The sequence below is a fragment of the Carcharhinus amblyrhynchos genome, chromosome 2 (genome assembly GCF_965287045.1).
Source record: "Carcharhinus amblyrhynchos chromosome 2, sCarAmb.v2.hapA, whole genome shotgun sequence".
Taxonomy (NCBI): Eukaryota; Metazoa; Chordata; class Chondrichthyes; order Carcharhiniformes; family Carcharhinidae; genus Carcharhinus; species Carcharhinus amblyrhynchos.
This window is the reverse complement of record NC_137325.1, coordinates 77995178-78018767: the sequence shown is the minus strand read 5'-3', so window position 1 is coordinate 78018767 and position 23590 is coordinate 77995178. Positions and strand designations below refer to the sequence as shown.

The 23590-nt window shown below is 42.5% G+C and overlaps 1 protein-coding gene across 1 annotated transcript in view; it reads right to left on the bottom strand.

Annotated features, from left to right (window-relative positions):
* Window positions 1-23590, bottom strand: part of LOC145355530 (uncharacterized) — a 201272-nt gene that overhangs the window by 79313 nt on the left and 98369 nt on the right. Inside the window, exon 8 of the mRNA XM_080207775.1 lies at window positions 15005-15156. Coding sequence (XP_080063901.1) covers window positions 15005-15156 — 152 coding nt within the window. The remainder of the gene's footprint in view (window positions 1-15004; window positions 15157-23590) is intronic.

Genomic DNA, 23590 nt, shown 5'->3' with positions numbered 1-23590 from the left:
CAGGCATATACTTCCAACAAACCTATGTCAACTAGGAACTGAGAGATGCTCAAGAGGCTGGAGTTGGAGGAACTCAAGTTTAACGAAGTTGTAGGGCTGGATGGAGTTACAGAGTTAAGGAAGTTTGAAGCCACAGAGTGATGTGTTCAAGAGAATGAGTGTTTTAAAATTGAGACCATATAGCATAATAACCTTTCACTATTACTTTGTCAAACCCTTTCATGATTTTGAACATTGATGTTAGATTAGGTTCAGTGAATGCAGCTCTAGTTTTTCATATCCAATGATCCATGGCCATAATTTAATGTTGTCAAGGAATTTTGATATTGCTCCAATCTCCATAGCAACGCAAAACATTGTAGTCGAAAAAAACATATAAAAATATAAATATGATGAACTGGAAGGAAGTCACTTGCTATGAAATAGAAACAAGATTTATTCCCCACATGTGGAAAATCTCAGTATTAAATAATGAATGTGTGGCCACAGAAACTACAATGAGAGCATTTCATTTCAGCATGCACGGGAAATTTGTAGCTTTCTCCTCCATTTATTACTTTATTGCAAGACTGATGTATAAACAAACCAACAAAAAATATCGCCTTTACCAGTTTCTGAAAATGAATCACCACTTCCCAGGTCAAAATGCTTGGGAAAAACAAAATATGAACTAGCTCTCTGAATCCAGAATAATTTCCATATTTTTTCATCAAAGCTACATTTAAATGTTTTGAATATGCACAACACAGCAGCTATCTTTTCCAATCCAACTTAATTATGGAACCATCTGTACAGTAAAACAAGTTTAGAATATCTTTGGTAGTAATCTCACCCATTTTCAGATCCTGCTTCAATAAATAAATAACCTCATCACAAAATATTTTAATTATTAGCTAGCCATTGTGATTCATGTAGGTAAATCAGAAATGAAGGAAATGAAACGTACAAAAAAAATTTAGCTTAATCAACTGCCTACAAATTTAATTCACAATGTGAAGAACACAGAACATAAATCTACTTTATGTAGGTAAGAAAAGGAGATCTTGTGATGCAGTGATTGTTTTCGTATTTTTATGCCAAAAGCTCCGGATTCAAGCCCCATGTCAAGACTTGATGAGCATAGAAGGTGCATGCAGAAAAGGGCCAAACAAGTTGATTATGAGCTTGTATCATTCCAATGCACCCAATGACAGGCAGTGAGTGAAGAGTTTCCCGGTCAGCCATACAACAGAAAGCAACAGCAAACTACTGCAGTATTTTGCCAAGCGTAATCATGGATTAATACAATGGCAGTCCATGATTGCCAATGCCCTTTAGGCACACGCCATTTGAAGGGGGATAGACAATAAGTGAGAAATTCAGTTCCATCGTGCCCTTATTTTGGGAACAAGCATGGATGGAATGAGTAGGGGGCCCTGATGTTGATGTCTGTATAAAATGTAGACAGTTCATATGGAAGCACCTTGCTTTCATTAAGTAAAACCTATCAACACTATCTTGGCAAGGAATCCATGTCTAAGAAATTGTTTATTTTCAATATAAATTAGTGACATTTTTGCTCACCAGCTCCAAAATATCGCAGATGAACATTTGACGAAGATAAAACAATTTGCTATTTTAACAATGAGTCCAAATATTTTTCCATTCGTTCCAGGTACGCCCCAAGCAAATTACTGATCAACTCTTCTAAAGTTTCCTTCAAGTTGAGATGACGCAGGCACAATAAATAAAAGGTCTATTTAGATTAAATTAACTTGTACACAACACATCTATTTTTAAGCAAGTTATATCTGGAAATCTATATTAGAATTCAACACACATATTTTGCATAAGCTTCTTCAAGAATACATGGGGAATAGCTTTCCACTCTTGATAAAAACCAGAAAATTTGTATTAAATTCTGTGAGCAAATACAATTCAAGCTTCTACTAAAATTTGCATAAATGTAAAAAGGACCCTGCTTGATTGTTACACCTTCCATAAACATTTATCCTTCCATCAGCAATGACTAGTGGCAGCAGCAGTTCATCTATCTACAAGATGCAATTCAGGGACTCACCAATACTTCTTAGCCAGCATCTTCCAAACTCACCACCACCATTACCATCTCAAAGGACAAGGGCAGCAAATACCTGGGAACATCACCACCTGGAATTTGGCCTCCTAGTCACTCTCAATCCTGACTTGCAAATATATTGCTGTTCCTTCACTGTCGCTGAGTCAAAATTCTGGAACTCCACCTCTAACAGCACTGTGGATGTACCTACACCTCAGCAACTGCAGCGGTTCAAGAAGGCAGCTCATCATCACCTTTTCAAGGGCAGGCAATAGCCTAGTGGTATTATCGCTAGAGTATTAATCCAGAAACTCAACTAATGTTCTGGGGGCCCAGGTTCGAATCCTGCCATGGCAGATGGTGGAATTCAAATTCAATCAAAAATATCTGGAATTAAGAATCACTGATGACCATGAAACCATTCTTGATGTCAGAAAAACCCATCTGCTTCGATAATATCCTTTAGGAAATTGGCCTTCATGTGAGTCCACAGTTCCCAGCAATGTGGCTGACTCTTATAGGCCCTCTGAAATAGCCAAGCAAGTCACTTAATTGAATCAACCTGCTCCCAACTAGCATCAACCTAGATACCAGAAATGATAGTGACAAATCCAAACTTGTTTGCCCTGCAAAACCTTCCATCTGGAAACATGTGCCAAAATTAGGAGAACTGTCCCTCAAACCAATCCAGCAACAGCCTTACATATTCATACCCCTGGAATCATGCCTCAAAGATAATTTCACCAGCCCCCATCATTCGAGGTGGCAGTGGTATACAGTCAAGAGGGAGTTCTCCTGGGAGTTTCAACATTGGCTCTCGAACCATGAAGTCTCATGACATCAAGTCAAACATGGGCTGGTTAGCACAGCTGATGAATCAATGCTCCTTGTAGAATGCAACTTGGAGGAAGAACAGATGGACTTCATTGTCCATGCTCAGGAGATGCTCACTGCACCAATACTGACTGAGCTGGCCAAGTCTTAAAGAACACAGCTGCAGGAGGGAACCAACAAGCAGGAAATAAATACTTGACCTCATCCTTACTAACCTAGATGTTGCAGAAGCATCTGTCCATGACAATAATGATAGGAGTGACTACTGCACAATCCTTGCGGAGATGAAGTCCTGCCTCCACATTGAGGATACCTCCCATTGTTTATTGTGACACTACCACCATGTTAAATGGAATAGATTTCAAACAGATCTATTAACTGAAACTGAGCATCCATGGGGCACTGTGGCCCTCAACAGCAGCATAATTGTGTACTATCCCAGTCTGTAACCTCAGTGTAGCATAATCCTCCCACTTTACCATGACCATCGACTCTTTCAATAAAAAAAAGTGCAGGACAGCATCTTAGGAGCACCAGGCATTCCTATAAGTTGGCTGAAGCTACAACACAGTAAAAAGTCTGACAACACCAGGTTTTAGTCCAACCTATTTATTTGATAATATACTCGCAAGCTTTCGGATTAGCCCCTTCGTCAGGTTCACCTGACGAAGGGGCTAACCCGAAAGCTTGCAAGTATGTTATCAAATAAATAGGTTGGACTAAAACCTGGTGTTGTCAGACTTTTTACTGTGTTTACGCCAGTCCAACGCCAGCATACCCACATCATGAAGCTACAACACCAGACTACTTGACTGTCAGACAGTAAAAGCATCATGCTAAGTGATCTTACAACCAATGGATTAGATCAATGCTCTGCAATCATGCCAGGTCTGGTCATGAATGGTGATGGGCAATTTAACAAGACAGCTTTGAAAATATCCTATCCTCATGATGAGAGAGCCTAGAACATCATTACAAAGACAAGGCTGAAGCATTTGCAAAGAACTTCAGCCAAAAGAGCCAAGCACTTTTGCTCCTCTGGAGATCTCCAACATCACAAATGCAATCTTTAGTCAATTCAATTGACTTCACGTGATATCAAGAAATGGCTAAAGGCACTGGATATTGCAAAGGCTATGGGCCTTGATAACACATCAGCAATAGTACTGAAGATCTGTGGTCCACAATTAGCTGCTTCCCCAGCCATGCTCCACCAAGACAGCTACAACACTGGCATCTCTCCAGCAATGTGGAAACTTGCCTAGGGATGTCCTGTACACAAAAACCAGGACACTTCAAACCAAGCCAATTACTCCCCAACAGTCTACTCCTGATCATTAGCTAAATGATAGAGGGGTCGTCGACAATGTTATCAAGACACTTGAAACAACCTGGTCATTGATACTCAGTTTGGGTTCAATCAGAGTCATTCAGCACTTGATCTCATTACAGCTTTAGTTCAAACATAGACAAAAGAGCTGAACTCAAGAGGTGAGGTGAGAGTAATTGCCCTTGACATTAAGGCAGCATTCGACCAAGTGTGGTGTCAAGGAAAACTAACACCAATGGGAATTGGAGGGGCGATCTCTCTGCTGGCTGGAGTCATACCTAGCACATAAGAAGATGGGTGTGGAGGCTTGAAGTCAATCATCGCAGATCCATGACATCACTTCAGGAATTCCTCAGGGTAACATCCTAGGCCCAACCATCTTCAGCTGCTTTATCAATTACCTTCTCTCTATAAGGTCAGAAGTGTGGATGTTTGCTGGTGATTGCACAATATTTTGCACCATTCGTGACTCCTCAGATACTGAAGCAGCCCACACCCACATACAGCAAGACCTGGACAAAATTCACCCTTGGGCCGATATGTGACAAGTAACATTCATGCCACACAAGTACTAAGCAATGACCATCACCAAAAGACAGAATCCAATCACCACCCCTTAACATTCAATGGCATTAGCATTGCTGAATCCCCCACAATAGCCAATGGGTCTGAAAGAACAAGACACTCTGCAGCTCTTACTCAGACCATAGTTGATCTTCGCCATTTAAATTAGACCTCTTGTCCCTTGAAGGATTGGGATTCATTGGGAATGCATTACATTATATTCACTGTCTTAACACCCTATTCAAATATTCTTGCTGGGTGGATAGGTTAAATGCCCTGTCTCATTTGGTCTTCTTTTATGGCAGCTGAACTTAAGTGTCAAAAAGCAAGTATATTCCCATTTCACTGCACCTCCCTTCTGTTGCAAGCACGATCAGACCCTGTTACTATCCTCACAGCCACTACTCTTTTTTGACGACATTTGCTGCTTCTTCAAGTTGTCATGCACGTTATGCTAAGCTGCCTCATACTCTTTGAAAGCCTCAAACAGGGCATATATTAAATCAATTCCCTTGTTTTTTTGCCAGAATAACTGAAATACAGCAAATAATATAAAAGTATTTAGAAAATATAGTTGTGTCCAAGAATTAGTGATGTTATTAATTCTTGCCAATTAAAGGAAACAATAAACTTATTTTGGAGTAACAGGTTGAGCTCTCTGAAATAACACCATCAGTAAAAATACTGGGAATGATACCAGCAATGAAAACACAAGAACATAGTAACTAGGAGCAGGAGTAGGCCATTCAGTGCCTTGAGTCTGCTTCATCATTCAATAAGATCATGACTGATTGGATTGTGAACTCAACTCCATTTTCTTGTCAGTCCCCTGTAAATCTTAGCTTTCTTATTAATCAAACAAGTAATTAAATCAGCCTTGAATATATTCAATGAACCAGCCTCCACTGTTCTCTGGGAAAGGGGATTTCATGGACTAGTGCCCCTCAGACAAAAAGAATTTCCTTATTTCAGTCTTAAATGGGAGAATCCTTATTTTTAAACTGTGTTCCCCAATCTAAACTTTCCCACATAGTACTGAACACCTGTACTCCAGAACATGTCATGTGGCAAGCTAAGCTGTTCCAGTACAGCTACAACATTGGCATCTACCCAGCACAGTGGTTAGCAAAGCTGCCTCACAGTGGCAGGGACCCGGGTTCAATTCTGGCCTCGCATGACTGTCTGTCGTGTTGTGTCTGCATGGGTTTCCTCCGGGGGCTCCAGCTTCCTCCCACATTCCAAAAATGTGCAGGTTAGGTGGATTGGCCATGCTAAAATTGCCTCTTAGTGTCAGGGGGATTAACAGGGTAAATATGTGGGGTTATGGGATACGGCTTGAGTGGGATCGTTGTCAATGCAGGCTTGATGGGCCGAATGGCCTCCTCCTTGCACTGTTGGGATTTTATGATTCTATGAATGTGGAAAATTGCCCAGGTATGTCTCGTACACAAAAAGCAAGACAAATCCAATCCGGCCAATTACCGCCCAGTCTTTTCTTTGTCATCAGAAAAGTGATGTAAGAGGTCATCAACAGTGCAATCAAATGGCACTTGCTCAGCAATAACCTGTTCACTGAAGCTCAATATGGGTTCCGCCAGGGCCACACAGCTCCTGATCTCATTACAGCCTTGGTTCAAACATGGACAAAAGAGCTGAACTCCAGGGGTAAAGTGAGTGACCGCCTTTGACATCAAGGCAACGTTTGACCAAGTATGGCATCAAGGAGCCCCAGTAAAACTGAAGTAGTCACATCAAACACAAAAGAAGATGATTGTGGTTGTCGGAGATAAATCATCTCAGTTCCAGGACATCACTCAGGAATTCTTACAGGTAGTGTCTTCAGTCCAACCATCATCAATTGCTTCATCAATTACCTTCCTTTTACCATAAGATCAGAAGTGGGGATGTTCACTGATGACTGCACAACGTTCAGTAACATTCACAACTCGTCAAATACTGAAGCAGTTCATATCCAAATGCAACAAGACCTGGACAATATCTGACAAGCTGACAAGTGGCAAGTAACATTCGTGCAACACAAGCGCCAGACAATCCCTAATTCCAATAAAAGAGACTCTAACCATCACCCCTTAACATTCAATGGCGTTACCATCACTAAATCCACTGCTAACAACATTCTGGGGGCTGACCATTAACCAGAAAATGAACTGGACTAGCCATATAAATAGCTCTTTACAAAATCTGGCACAAGACAAAGGGCTAAATGGCCTTCTTTCTGTGTGTTCTGTCTTTATGACTGAACAAATCAGGGGCAGATACACAAGTGGCAAATAATGTTCAAGGTGGTCGGGGGTGGAATTATTCAGCTCTAAAGTCTTAATAAGAACCATTTGAAATGGATTGAGTAGTATATCCAGCTAATCTATACGAAATCTGGGAGAGCTGTCAACCTACTTCACAATAATCTTTGTTCATCTGGAAGGTTATAACATATTGCTTGGTGCAAGCTATGAAGAAAAATAAATTGGTTCTATTCAAACTACCTTGCATAACAATGACCATGAAATCTGAATATTTCTTCTGCATTAATGATTGAGTGGAACATTACTCTGGTCTAGAAAGCCCTTCAGCAATTTTATTCAAGAGAGCAGGGACAATTTTGAAGGAGATCTAAAAGGTGCCAATTCATAACATCATATGCTGTAGACATAAAATACTAATGGTAAAAACATCTGAGGGACAATGTGTTTTATATTAAAATATCCAAAATATTAAACTTTACAATATAATCAGAGGGCAAGAAAAGCTTGCTCTAAGTGTTTCAATACATGATAAATATGCATTAGATAAATTGTTTTGACACAAGTTATGAAATATTTAAGATATCTGGAATTAAAGGCTGATGGTTATTGTGGTCATGCTGTGCATAAGTACTTGTTACTGAATTGTGTTAGGAGATGTGGGATATGCAGAATGAGTTGGTTCAGTTCTAGCAGCACCCACTCACAGATATCTGTACCGTGAAATACATTAAATCAAAGGGATCTATACACTATAAAAAATGCAATCAATTTCAGTAGGCATCGTCTTTGATCGTTTAGAGGTTTTGTCTCAGATATGCATTAGAAACAGTATTATTCAAATTTCTAAAAAGACCATCTTTTCAAAGTTTTCAAAAGACTGAGGGCAAAAATTATTCCACTGTACCATCTGAAGTCTGTTTAGAATCTTACAATTAGAAATAAGAAGGAAGACAGTAGTTTTAACACGGTAGTGTTTTGGCAATAAAGCAAAGGGGAATGGCAAAACTAACAATGGTCAAAATAAGCCCTAAGTCATAGAGGTTTACAGCATGGAAACAGGGCCTGTGGCCCTACTTGTCCACGTCACCCCTTTTTTTAAACCCCTAAGCTAGTCCGAATTGCCTTCATTTGGACCATATCCCTCTATACCCATCTTACTCATGTAACTTCTTAAAAGACAAAGTTGTACCCGTCTCTACTACTACCTCTGGCAGCTGGTTCCAGACACTCACCGCCCTCTGTGTGAAAAAATTGTCCCTCTGAACCTTTTTGTATCTCTCCCCTCTCAGATTAAACCTATGCCCATCAGTTTTAGACTCCTTACCTTTGGGAAAAGATATTGACTATCAAGCTGATCTATGCCCCTCATTATTTTATAGACCTCTATAAGATCACTTCTAAGCCTCCTACGTTTCAGAGAAAAAAGTCCCAGTCTACCCAGCCTCTTTTTATAACTCAATCCATCAAGTCGCAGTAGCATCCTAATAAATCTTTTCTGCGTTCTTTCTAGTCTAATAATATCCTTCCTATAATAGGGTGAGCATAATTGTACACAGTATTCCAAGTGTGGCCTTACCAATTCTTGAACAACTTCAACAAGACATCCCATCTCCTATATTCAATGTTCTGACCAATGAAACCAAGCATGCCAAATGCTTCCTACGACACTCTGTCCATCTGTGACTCCACTTTCAAGGAACTATGAACATCTACCCCTAGATCTCTTTGTTTTATAACTCTCCCCAGTGCCCTACCATTAACTGAGTAAGTCCTGCCCTGGTTAGATCGACCAAAATGCATCACCTCGCATTTATCTAAATTAAACTCCAATTGCCATTTATCAGCCCACTGGCCCAATTGATCAAGATCCCATCGCAATCCTAGATAACCTTCTTCACTGTTCATTATGCCACCAATCTTGGTGTCACCTGCAAACTTATGAACCAAGCCTATTAAATTCTCATCCAAATCATTAATATAAATGATAAATAACAGCGGACCCAGCACTGATCCCTGAGGCACACTGCTGGTCACAGGCCTCCAGTTTGAAAAACAACTCTTTACAACCACCCTCTGGCTTCTGTCAATTTTGTATCCATTTGTCTACCTCACCCTGGGTCCCATGAGATTTAACCTTATGCAACAACCTACCATGTAGTACCTTGTCAAAAGTCTTGCTAAAGTCCATGTAGACATCATCAGCTGCATTGCCCTCATCTACCTTCTTGGTTCCCCTTCAAAAAACTCAATCAAATTTGTGAGACATGACTCTCCACTCACAAAGCCAAGCTGACTGTCCCTAATCAGTCCTTGTGTCTCTAGATGCCTGTAGATCCTGTCTCAAGATATCTTCTCATTACTTACCCACTACAGATGTGAGACTCACTGGCCTCACTGTTCCCAGGCTATTCCCTGCAGCCCTTCTTAGACAAAGGCACAACATTTGCTACCTTCTAATCTTCAAGCACCTCACCTCACTATCAATGATACAAATAGGGGATCTGCAATTTCTTCCCTAGCCTCCCACAGTGTCCTGGGATACACAAGGTCCCAGGGATTTATCTACCTTGATGCGCTTTAAAACTTCCAGCACCTTCTTCTTGTTATGTGTACACTCCTAAAGAGGTGTGTCAAGGAAAGTAAATAAACTGGGCTATAAGTATGTGTGTGGGTGATTGAGAACTCATACTGCAAGTGAGCCAGTATTTGGACACATTCTGCCCCCTCATACTCATACACCTAACACTCACTCAAACTTGCTCCCTTGATACTCTCTCACACCACCCCCACAATCACTGTCACACCGCCCCAAACACTCACTCTCATGCTGCAGCGTTGTCCAAGCTTTTTGTGTGGTGACAGGGGAGAAGGGGGCTAGAAGGGGCACATTTCCAATTTTTTTCACTCAAGAAACTGATGAGAAAGATAAGTTCAGCACATTAAACATGAATTTTTTAAGAGTGGAGGAATGAAAAGGAACAACTTACCAAACAAAAAAAAGTCCTAAATACATATGAGTATTAGAGTGTAATAGAGTGAGTCTGTGTGTTTCCTGCATTCCCAGGCTCTGGCTGCTCATTCATTCACCCACGCCTATGATGAGAGCGGATGTTGGTGTGTGTGGGTGATTGAGAACTTGTACTGCAAGTGAGCCAGAATTTGAATACATCCTACCCCCTCATATTCACACACCTAACACTCACTCAAACTTGGCCCCGTGACACTCACTCACACCAGCTCCACTCTCACACTTATGCCGCCCCAAATACTCATCCTCCCCCCCCCACATTCTTTCTCTCCCCTATCCCTCCCATCACACACATTCTCTCCCTCCCCTCATACTCACTCACTTTCTCTCTCCCTCACTCCCATCACACTCACTCTCTCTCCCCCATTCCCTTCACACTCTCCCACCTTCCCCACTCACCTCACAGTCTCTATCCCTCCCCCTCCTTTCACACTCTATGATTTTATGATATATGTCATGCCCAGAAAAAGCAGGACAAATCCATTCTGGCTAATTAACTGCTTCCAGTCAATCATCAGCAAAGTGCTGGAAGGTCTCCTGAATGGTGGTTAACACTGCTGCCTCACAGCACCAGGGACTCGGGTTCAATTCCAGCCTTGGATGACTGTCTGGGTGGAGTTTGCACTTTCTCCCCGTGTGTGCGTTTCTTTTTGGTACTCCTGCTTCCTCCCACACTCCAAAGATGTGCAGGTTAGGTGGACTGGCCAAGCTATTTTGCCCCTTAGTATCCAAAGATGTGTGGATTAGAATGATTAGCGGGGTAAATATGTGGGGTTATGGGATTACAGCCTGGATAGGATTCTCTGTCAGAGAATCAGTGCATACTCGATAGGCTGAAATGCCTCCTTCTGCACTACAGGGATTCTATAATTCTAGTGAGGCTACAGGTATAAGGTCAGAAGTTCATCTTGGGGCCAAGATCACAAACAGTCCGATTCCGCCTCAGAATTTCCAGAGAGAGGGATGTGACGTGAGTGCTAAAGGTGGTGGTGGAGAACCAAGGAAGTTCAGGGGTGGAGTTCCAGCATAGGGCGAGAGAGCTGCCAAACAGTGGGAAAAGGGGAGTGGGAGGTGCATGAATCCCAGTCCAAGCTGTAGATCTGGTGTTACATAAGAACATAAGAAATAGGAGCAGGAGTAGGCCATCTAACCCCTCGAGCCTGTCCTGCCATTCAATAAGATCATGGCTGATCTGAAGTGGATCAGTTCCACTTACCCGCCTGCTCCCCATAACCCTTAATTCCCTTATCGATCAGGAATCTATGTACCCGCGACTTAAACATATTCAATGAGGCAGCCTCCACCACTTCAACGGGCAGAGAATTCCAGAGACTCACTACCCTCAGAGAAGAAGTTGTTCTTCCTCAACTCTGTTCTAAACTGCACCCCCCCCTTCCCCCCACCTTATTTTAAGGCTGTGCCCTCTAGTTCTGGTTTCCTTTCTAAGTGGAAAGAATCTCTCTACCTCTTCCCTATCTAGCCCCTTCATTACCTTATATGTCTCTATAAGGTCACCCCTCAGCCTTCTAAACTCCAATGAGTACAGGCCCAATCTACTCGATCTCTCCTCATAAGTTAACCCTCTCATCTCCGGTATCAACCTGGTGAACCTTCGCTGTACTCCCTCCAAGGCCAATATATCCTTTCGCAAGTAAGGGGACCAAAATTGTACACAGTACTCTAGTTGTGGCCTCACCAGTGCCTTGTACAGTTGCTTTTATATTCTATCCCCCTCGCAATAAAGGCCAACATTCCATTTGCCTTCTTGGTCACCTGCTGCACCTGCAGACTGAGTTTTTGCGATTCATGCACAAGGACCCCCAGGTCCCTCTGCAAAGTAGAATGTTGTAATTTTTCAGTATTTAAATAATGTTCCATTTTACTATTATTTCTTCAAAAGTGGATAACCTCACATTTGCCAACGTTATACTCCATCTGCCAGATCCTCGCCCACTCACTCAGCCTATCCAAAGCTCTCTGCAGACTTTCCGCATCCTCCACACAATTTGCTTTCCCACTCATCTTCGTGTCATCCACAAACTTGTTACCCTACACTCAGTCCCCTCCTCTAGATCATCTATGTATATGGTGAGGACCCAGCACCGATCCCTGCGGCATGCCACTAGTCACCAACTGCCAACCAGAAAAGCACACATTTATTCCAACTCTCTGCTTCCTGTTAGATAGCCAATCCTCAATCCACGCTAACACTTTACCCCTAACTCCATGTACCCTAATCTTCTGCAGCAACCTTTTGTGAGGCACCTTATCGAATGCCTTCTGGAAATCTAAAAACACATCCATCGGTTCCCCTCTGTCAACCGCACTAGTCACATCTTCATAAAAATCCAGTAAATTCGTCAAACACGACTTTCCCTTCATGAATCCATGCTGCGTCTGCTTGATTGAACCATTCTTTTCCAGGTGTCCTGCTATTTCTTCTTTAATGATGGATTCCAGCATTTTCCCAACTATGGGCATTAAGCTAACTGGCCTGTAGTTACCTGCCTTTTGTCCACTTCCTTTTTTAAACAGCAGCGTAACAGTAGCTGTTTTCCAATCAGCCGGCACTTCCCCAGAGTCCAGCGAATTTTGATAAATAACTACTAACGCATCTGCTATTACTTCTGCCATTTCTTACTCGTTAGAGTTTAGAAGAATGAGGGGAGATCTCATTGAGACGTATAAGATGATGAATGGGATGGATAGGATAGAAGTGGAGAGACTCTTCCCGCTCAAAAAAGACAGTAGGACTAGGGGGCACAGCCTCAAGATAAAGGGGAGGCGGTTTAGAACGGAGTTGAGGAGGAACTTCTTCACTCAAAGGGTGGTGAATCTCTGGAATTCTCTGCCCGTTGAAGTGGTGGAGGCTGCCTCGCTAAATATTTTTAAGAAGCGGGTTGATGGGTTTTTGATAAGAGAAGGGATTAAGGGTTATGGGGAGAGGGCGGGAAAGTGGAACTGAGCCACGACAGATCAGCCATGATCTTATTGAATGGCGGGGCAGGCTCGAAGGGCTAGATGGCCTACTCCTGCTCCTATTTCTTATGTTCTTATGTTCTTATGTTTCAGAACGCTGAGATGCATTCCATCCGGTCCCGGGGACTTGTTTACCTTCAGTCCCATTAGTCTACCCAGCACTACCTCTTTAGTAACAGTAATTGTATTAAGGACCTCACTTCCTACTAGCCCTCGATCGTTAATATTCGGTAAGCTATTTGTGTCCTCCACCATGAAGACCGACACAAAAAACTTACTTAAAGTCTCAGCCATTTCCTCGTTTCCCACTATTAAATCCCCCCTCTCGTCCTCCAAGGGTCTAACATTCACTCTAGCCACTCTCTTCCTTTTTATATATTTGTAAAAACTTTTACTATCATTTTTTATATTTTGAGCTAGTTTAGTTTCATAATATCTTTCCTTTCTTTATCGCTTTTTTAGTCATTCTTTGTTGTTTTTGTACGCTTTCCCAATCTTCTAATTCCCCACTATTTTTGGCCACTCTGTATGCATCGGTTTTTAATTTAATACACTCCTTTATTTCCTTTGTTATGCACGGCTGGTTATCCCTTTTCTTACAGTCCTTCGTTATCACCGGAATATATGTTTGCTGAGAACTGAAAAAAACCTCCTTAAAAATCCTCCATTGTTCCTCAGCTGTCCTACCAACCAGTCTGCGCTCCCAGTCTACATTAGCCAATTCTGCCCTCATCCTATCATACTCCCCTCTGTTCAAGCAGAGGATACTGGTTTGGGACTCTACTTTCTCAGCCTCCATCTGTGTCAAAAATTCAACTATATTGTGATCACTCATCCCAAGAGGATCCCTCACAAGAAGATCCTTAATTCTACCTGTCTCATTCCACAGTACCAGATCCAAGATAATTCGCTCCCTCATAGGTTTTGTAACATACTGCTCAAGGAAACTATCCTGACAGCATTTTAAGAACTCTTCCTCAAGCCCACTGCGTCCGACTTGTGTCAACCAATCAATATGCAGGTTAAAATCCCCCATGATTATTGCCATTCCATTTTTGCATACATCCATTATTCGCTTGTTTATAGCCCACCCCACCTCAAAGTTATTATCTGGGGGCCTGTAGACCACGCCCACCACTGACTTTCTCCCCTTACTATTCCTTATCTCCACCCACAACGATTCCACGTTTTGCTCCTTAGAGCCTATATCGTCTCTCATTACTGCCCTGATATTATCCTTATCCTGTTAACTGTGGGCGGTGTTGAATCCCAAGCCACTTTGAACTTTGCAGTCACTATCATCCAGAGGTGCTGTAGCTTCTTATTTCTGTGTGCTGTTGGGGTAACTCGCCAGTTAACATTTCAAGCAAAAGAGTTTCCTCCTGTGGTTTCCCAGACATGCACCAGTAAATTTCCAAGTTACCGACACACAACCCATGATTTTCCATACAGCAAGCAAATGAATGGAAAAATGCAGAATTTACACACAATTTTCTGACTTGCACTCCTGAAAGTGGTCTACGTGATAGTAGCTTGCAAAGAAAATGTGCCCGATTATGTCATGAAGAAACTATTTATTCCAATTATCAATTCAGATTTCAGGCTAGATGGGCAACACTGATTTATACTTGTTCTATTGAAACTGTCATGAATATAATCTTTCTATTTTCTGTTATCCCTGCATCTCTTTTTTCTACAGCTGTAAATTTGAACAAAACCAGTAACTTTAGCTCCGATTGACTCGTTAGATAATTTTGCTGAGTACTCTTCTCCTTCATTCAGTCTACTTTCTAACTGTTTATCCCCTGCTTCTTTTTAAATCTATTCTGTGCATGATGAAAAAAAGTCAAATTCATTTTTAAAAATAGACACATTAAAGAAAATATAGAATTTTTTTTATCTCTAATAAGAAATCCATTAAACATAAATAAAATACAACTGTTTCCTACCTGATGATAGCTGGTTTTGTTTACTGAAACGAAGGTTGAGCGATGGTTTCCAAGGCATGGCCCAAGGCACTGTCTTCAGCGTGAACATGCATTTTTTAGCATTAAACAGGGGTAGAAGTGGTGAGACGTCTGTTAACCAGCGGCCGATGCGTCTGTAATTATGAATTGTAAAGGTCTGTGTAACGTTTTGGTAAATCAAAGGAAAATAGAGATGGTGAAGGAAACACAAGCCTATTTGCTCAGAACTGCTCCTGCTCTTCAACACACATTCTATAAAATTATAGTAGAGGAGTGAGCACAGCTCTGAGGAAATTCCTGGCTTACATCTATAGCTTGCTTATAGAAGACACATCAGTGCTAACTGGATAACTGGCATTTTGAACATTACTGAGGTAGCATTCTTCTAAATCTTTCCAATGATTCAGTGGGTAAAAACCCAGTCTATAGGATGGAACAATGAAGCTTCCCGAACTACTGAGCAAGCTAGTCTGAAACTATATCACCAATTTGCAATTTCATGTTTTCCCTCATATTTTAGTTGAAATATTTAAAAAATTATCCATTGGTATCACCGAATTATCACATAATTTTAAAATATCCTAGTAACCTGCATAAAAGGAAATGAAAATACATAATAGAAAGCAGCTTATTGTACCATTTTATGTACATTGTTTAGTATTTTAATTGTGTAAATGAATTACACCTATTTGATAAAAGAGTGTTGGTTTTGGATGCCTACAAAATGGAATCAAATATGTTCTTTAAAATAGTGATGGGCAATCTAGGCTAGCCAGTAGGCCGCTAAATTAAAATTGGGCTTGTTCGCTAACCATGACCCCATGAATAAGAATATATACATTCAATACACGCCAAATATTTCATAGAGTTATGGAAAATGCTTAATCATTTATAAATTAACAAAATCATCAACTTCAAAAAGCAAAAACAAAATAAATATTTACACTTTGGATGCAGAGGGGGTGCACAACTCTTAGTCAACATCATGTGCAACCAGCATGCACCTCACTTCACTTGACCTTGCTATACATGCGGATCACTTTGGTCATAGCAAAGGAATCAGCGGAATGGGGCAACCCTCTGTGTGCGCAAGGGTCAACCAAAAGACTCATGAACTCAGAACCCAGGTGGGCTGCTGTGGTCCCTGGGCTGCAGATTGCCCACCACTGCTTTAAAGGTAAATTGTTTTAATTTTTTAAAAGTTTTTTTTTTACATCATTTTTCTGCAACTTTTCACACCTCCTCCTCTCCTGAAAGTGTTGATACCTTGCTGGGGTACAGATCCACAGGATTGGTGACCCTACAGTGCCTCAAACTGAAGGCTTGCAAAGCTGAGGTATGCAACAATTTCACTTTTGCAATTTGGCAGTATCATGCACAAAGCAGATTATGTGCTGTTTCCACCTCCTCGCACTGCTACAGAATTCCAAATGTTCCTCAACTCTCTCTCAAATACATATTCTTAACCAGTGTTATTCATGATTATATTTTCTGTGCATGAGAATGTCCAAACAAAGATAAATCAGACAAATTTGTAGAGTAGATTTTGGCAGGCAGGAAGAGAGAATATAACTTATAGTGAAGGTACTTTCACAATGCCATTAGGCAGAGACTTCTAGGATTTTAATCCAGCAACACAAAGCACCAGGGATAATATCAATGTCAGGGAGGCATGGGACTTGAAAAGCAATGTAGAAGTGATGGCATTTCCATGGACCTGCTGCCCACGTTCTTCTAGCTGGTGAGGTTCATGAGTTTGGGAAGAACTGCTGAGAAAGCCTTGCCACGTGCAGTACATCCCGTAGTTAAGATAATCTGCAGCAACACTATGCTGGCGGTAAATGTTTAAGCTAGTTCATGGGGCACTGATCAACATACTGCTTCATCGTGTATGCATGGAGCTACTAAAGTATTGTTAGTTGCATCCGTCCAGTGCAAGTGGAAAGTTTACATACTGATAATGTTGGTAGTAATGACAATAATTGCTTGCAACAATTTCTTTTTTTAAACAGTTGTTGATGGCAGTACACCCTCAGTAAAAAAATAGTTACTTCTTCATACCTAATCAGCTGAGTGGGCAGACAAATGCCACTATGCCATAACACTGCATTTGTTCTATAATTTGATGCAGATTCATCTCCCCTGCAACTGACAGTCAAACAAATCACACAGAAATAAAGGATGGTATAAAATAAAACTCCTGCGCGATTCAATAGCTCAGCTAGCAATATGCAGACTCTGACCATCACACTGCTCAGTTCTCAAGTCTCTCTTCCAACTACATTGTTAGCTTGCATATTTAAAAAAAAATCACATTCCTTAATTGACCATGGGCAATGCTGTGGGCAATTTAGCTCGTATGTTATAAAAATAATCCTGAAATGTGTATAAATATGTTACTTCTAGAACACAACTTGTTCCTTGGGTATACTTTTAACCAAAGAACTGGGATGTAGATTTTTAAGCTTTCCCCAAATTACTGTGTTTTTTTAAATACTTTTACATGACGGTTCAACATTGTCATTACATAAAAATGCAAAACAACTTGGTTTCTTCAAACTTTGGTTGTTACTTGCTACATTTACAATTACAGTCAATATTTACAATATTTATTACATGTCAAACATATATCAAGGAATTCTTCACATCTTTCAGCCCCTCTGTGTACAATCACTGAAGGATCTTAAGCAGTTGCCTTTCTGGAAGCTGCCCCAAACTTTACAGTGGCACATTCCAAGGTCCAGGACAACCTGCTGAGGGACAAGCTGCAAGACTCACCCGTGGACAGCTCTTTGCACTGGAAGACCAACAAGGCAGAACAAAGAGACTGTTCACTGAGCTGATGGTCCTAAATCCACATTCGCTGTTGGTCTCAGTGTGCTCCCCTGAACAGAGTTGTTTGTCATGGGACTGCTCAAGCAAAACCTTGACAAAAACCACTATGGGTGAAATTCTCCGTCCTCCCAGCCACGTGTTTCCCACCAGCGGGAGGTGGCGCATTGTTCACTACCTGCAGGACTCTCTGGCCATGCCTCTGTCAATGGAAATTCCCACTGATGTCACTTGACGCTGGCAGGAAACATGCAGGCGGGGGGTGTGCTACCCCGGTATTGAAGAGTCCTACTGGCGTGAACAGCCAGAAAATTCTGGCCTGTATCTTTTTTCAGACCTGCTTTGCAAAGGCAGAATAGTCTCTTCCCCACAACAAAAACCTCCAGGACAATATGCAGAGGTGCGAGACTCTGAGCATGCAGGAAGGATCTGATGGGGAGGGCCCTTCTCAGCACCAGCTAAGCTACCTCTTGGTATCTATTTGAAAGTTCTGGCTATGAAGCATTCTGCCAATGACATTGACAGTCTGCTCAATGAACAATCTGAAAGAATTTGCCATCTCCTTTTCCCACAGGGACTCAAGGACATTACATGCAGACCACTGCCTGATGGACTTCTGGTTTTTGATGCTTTCCTGCATAAAATTCTCCACAAGCACACAAAATACAGCACGATACAAATGACTGGCACTTTCCACAGCAACATGGTCTGATCCATCTTTTGCACACTGGGAAAAGATAAAACCTCAGCACGTAGTGACTCTTAGTATTTATTTATACTTGGTCTAATGGTGACCATGAAACTACTGCAGACTTGTAAAAACCCAGTTGATTCACTAATGCTCTTTAGGGAATCAAACCTGCCATCCTTTTCTGTCTGGTGTACATGTGACTTTAGACTTAGAGCAATATGATTGACTTTTAAATACTCTCCAAAATGCATCAATCCAGGCACAGAAACAACAAAGGCAAACCCAGTCCTGTCAACTCTGCAAAGTTCTCCTTACATAAGAGCATAAGAAATAGGAGCAGGAGTAGGCCATCCAGCCCTTCGAGCCTGCCCCGCCATTCAATAAGATCATGGCTGGTCTGTCGTGGCTCAGTTCCACATTCCCGCCCTCTCCCCATAACCCTTAATCCCCTCTCTTATCAAAAACCCATCAACCCGCATCTTAAAAATATTTAGTGAGGTAGCCTCCACCACTTCAACGGGCAGAGAATTCCAGAGATTCACCACCCTTTGAGTGAAGAAGTTCCTCCTCAACTCCGTTCTAAACCGCCCCCCCCTTTATCTTGAGGCTGTGCCCCCTAGTCCTATTATCCTTTCTGAGCGGGAAGAGCCTCTCCACCTCTATCCTATCCATCCCATTCATCATCTTATACATCTCAATGAGATCTCCCCTCATTCTTCTAAACTCTAACGAGTACAAGCCTAGTTTATTCAGCCTCTCCTCATAGCTCAACCCCCTCAACTCCGGCATCAGCCTAGTAAACCTCCTCTGCACTCCCTCCAAGGCCAAAATATCCTTGCATAAGTACGGCGCCCAAAACTGCACACAGTACTCCAGCTGCGGCCTCACCAATGCCCTATACAGCTGCAGCAAGACCTCCCTACTTTTATATTCAATCCCCCTCGCTATGAAGGCCAGCATCCCATTCGCCTTCCTGACCACCTGCAAGCTGGGTTTTTGCGACTCATGCACAAGGACCCCAAGGTCCCTCTGCACCGTCGCCTGCTGCAGTTTTTCTCCATGTAAGTAATAATCCTTCCTACCATTATTCCTACCAAAGTGGACCACCTCGCACTTGCCAACATTAAATTCCATTTGCTATTTCCTGGCCCATTTGCCCAGCCTATCAAGATCCTTCTGTAGACTTTCCACACCCTCTGCACAATTTGCCGTTCCACCAATCTTGGTGTCATCAGCAAATTTCGACACCCTACACTCGGTTCCCTCCTCCAGATCATCTATATAAATGGTAAATAGCTGAGGCCCCAGCACCGACCCCTGGGGCACTCCACTAGTCACCATCCGCCAATCCGAATAGCACCCATTGAACCCCACTCTCTGCCTCCTATTTGACAACCAATCCTCTATCCACGCTAACACCCTACCCCCAACTCCATGTCCCCTGACCTTCTGCAATAACCTCTTGTGAGGTACCTTGTCAAATGCCTTCTGAAAATCAAGAAAGACCACATCCACTGGCTCTCCTCTATCCACCGCCCTAGACACATCCTCATAGAACTCCAGTAAATTTGTCAGACACAACTTCCCTTTAACGAAACCACGCTGCGTCTGCTCTATCAAGCAATTCCTCTCAAGATGCCTCCTTACTAATGTCTGGAGGCTTATGCCAAAATTAGGAGAGCTATCTCACAGGCTAGTTAAGCAACAGCCTGACATAGTCATACTCATGAAACCATACCTCACAGATGCTGTACTAGACACCATCATCACTTTTCCTGGGTATATCCTATCTCACCAGTAGGACATATTCAGCAGAGCTGAATGCACAGAGGTGTACAGTCAGGGGGGAATTGTCCTGGGACTCCTCAACTTCAATTCTGGACCCCATTATGAGTCCAGGCACCAGGTCAAACATGGGAAATATCTTGTTGATTACCACATACAATCATTCAAGCCGATGAATCAATGCTCCTCCATGTTGAACATTACTTACAGGAAGCACTAAAAGGTGGCAAGGGGGCAGAATGTACTCTGGGTGGGGGCCTTCAATGTCATTAGTAGGAGTGATTCAGTAACACCACCACAGGCCAAGCTGGCCAAGTTCCAAAGAGCATGGCTGTTAGACTGGGACTGTGGCAGGTGATGAAGGAACAACCAAGAGGGGAAAAACATACTTGACTTCATCCTCACAATCTATCTGCACACAGACATCTGTCCGTGACAGCATCCATGACAGTAGATGTGACCTTGAGGAGACAAAGTCTTGTCTTCACGTTAAAGATGTCTTCCATCATGTTGTGTGGCACTAGCACAGCTCTAAATGGAATAGACTTTGAACAGATTTAGCAACTCAAGACTGTGTATCCATGAAGTGTGGTGAACCATCAGCAGCAACAGAATTGTACTCAACCATAATCTGTAACCTCACGAACCAGCATATTCCCAATTATACCATTATTACCAAGCATGGGAATCATCTCTGACTCAAAGAAGAGTGCAGGAGGGCATGCCAGAAGCAACACCAGACATACCTAAAAACGTGATGTCAAACTAGTGAAGCTACAACATAGGACTATTTGTACACAAAACAGCAGAAGCAATAAGTAATAGACGGAGCTAAGCAATTCCAAGACATAAGAACATAAGAAATAGGAGCAGGAGTAGGCCACCTAGCCCTTCGAGCCTGCCCCGCCATTCAATAAGATCATGGCTGATCTGTCGTGGCTCAGTTCCACATTCCCGCCCTCTCCCCATAACCCTTAATCCCCTCGCTTATCAAAAACCCATCAACCCGCGTCTTAAAAATATTTAGCGAGGCAGCCTCCACCACCTCCACGGGCAGAGAATTCCAGAGATTCACCACCCTTTGAGTGAAGAAGTTCCTCCTCAACTCCGTTCTAAACCGCCCCCCCTTTACCTTGAGGCTGTGCCCCCTAGTCCTACTGTCCTTTCTGAGCGGGAAGAGTCTCTCCACCTCTATCCTATCCATCCCATTCATCATCTTATATGTCTCAATGAGATCTCCCCTCATTCTTCTAAACTCTAACGAGTACAAGCCTAGTTTATTCAGCCTCTCCTCATAGCTCAACTCCCTCAACTCCGGTATCAGCCTAGTAAACCTCCTCTGAACTCCCTCCAAGGCCAAAATATCCTTGCGTAAGTACAGCGACCAAAACTGCACACAGTACTCCAGCTGCGGCCTCACCAGTGCCCTATACAGCCGCAGCAAGACCTCCCTACTTTTATATTCAATCCCCCTCACTATGAAGGCCAGCATCCCATTAGCCTTCCTGACCACCTGCTGCACCTGCAGGCTGGGTTTTTGCCACTCATGCACAAGGACCCCGAGGTCCCTCTGCACCGTCGCCTGCTGCAGTTTTTCGCCACGTAAGTAATAGATGGATCAGATCTAAGCTCTACAGTCCTGCCGCATCCAGTCATGACTGGTAATGCAGAATTAAACAACTCATGGAGGAGGCTGCTCCAGAAATATCCTCACCTTCAATGATGGAGGAGGGAAGCACATCTCTGCAAAAGATAAGGCTGAAGTATTTGCAACGATCTTCAGCCAGAAGTACCAAATGGCTGATCCATCTTGGCCTCCCCTGAAGGTCCTCAACATCACCAACACCAGGATTCACCAAGGTTCCTCAGGTAACACCTTCAAAACCCATTACACTACCATCTAGAAGAAGAGCAGCAGATACCTGGGAACTCTACTGCTTGGAGGTTCCCTTCCAAGTTACTCACCATCCTGACTTGGAAGTATATTGCTGCTCCTTCACTGTCAGTCTCTCTCCAACAGCTCCATGGGCATACCTATGCCTCAGGATTGCAACAGTTCAAGAAGGCAGCTCACCACCATCAATTAGGGATGAGCAATACATGCCAGCCTAGTCAGTGATGCTTATATCCCTTAAATGAATTTAAAAATATTGCATTCTGAAGATTATACACAGCTTATAATCACATACGATGGTGGCCATCAGGATGACAGTGACATTGGATATGACTTTTCCCCATTTGTCTAAAGTTTTGTACATTGTATCTTTCCAGAAACAGACCAGTTTTGTTTTCCAGAAAAAGCAGACAATGGCACAGGTGATTGCCACAGCACAGGGGTGCGGTATGGGGCAGGCCTGCGCCAAGTACAGCAATGCTGCAAGTGCCTGGCACCTGATGACTAGGTTCTTACCCACAGTGAAGAAAGCATTGCGCCCACATGCCAAGTCTTCGTTTTATTATGGCCACACACTCATATCAGTTTAGGTCCGTGCCCAGCCCCTCCAAACCATATCCCAAGCACTTGTAGGTAATCTAACCTGACGGTGAAGGGGACCAACACTACCTGGGATTGTCGCACCTATTATTCCTGAATCATTCACAGTCTGAAACAAAAACAAGATACGAAATGCTGGAGAAACTCAGCGGGTCTGACAGCATCTGTGGAGAGAGAAATGGAGTCAATGTTTCGAGTCAGGATGATCCTTCGTCAGAGCTCTTTCAGTGAAGCAGGGTTAGGAGTTGGGGAAATAATTCCTTCGGGCTGAGCATACACAACTGGTTACCAATTTTAAAGTCACATTATGATTTTATTTATATATGGTGCTGATTATCAGAGCTGCAATCTGTGGAATAAGACATCAAACCAAGGCCCTGTTTTGCTCAACACAAAAAAGGCACTATTTTAAGAACAGCATTGAGTGCTCCCACTGTCCTGACCTAAGTTTGTTCATCAATCAACAAGCAGATGAAGAGGTCATTTAAATTATTACTATTAGAACCCTATGCATGCAGGACTAGCTGCTGTGCTTATCTCCGAAAACATAACGACTACACGGGCACCAACTAAATACATACTTGTGTCTTCACAAAGGAGAACACAAATAATGTAACAGAAATGTTGGGGAACCACAGGATTTAGTGAGAGGGAGGAACTGAAGGAAATTAGTATTAGTAGAGAAATGATGCTGGGTAAATTGATTGGTTTGAAGGCCAATAAATCTCCAAATCCTAGAGTACTCAAGGAAGTGGCCCCAGAAATA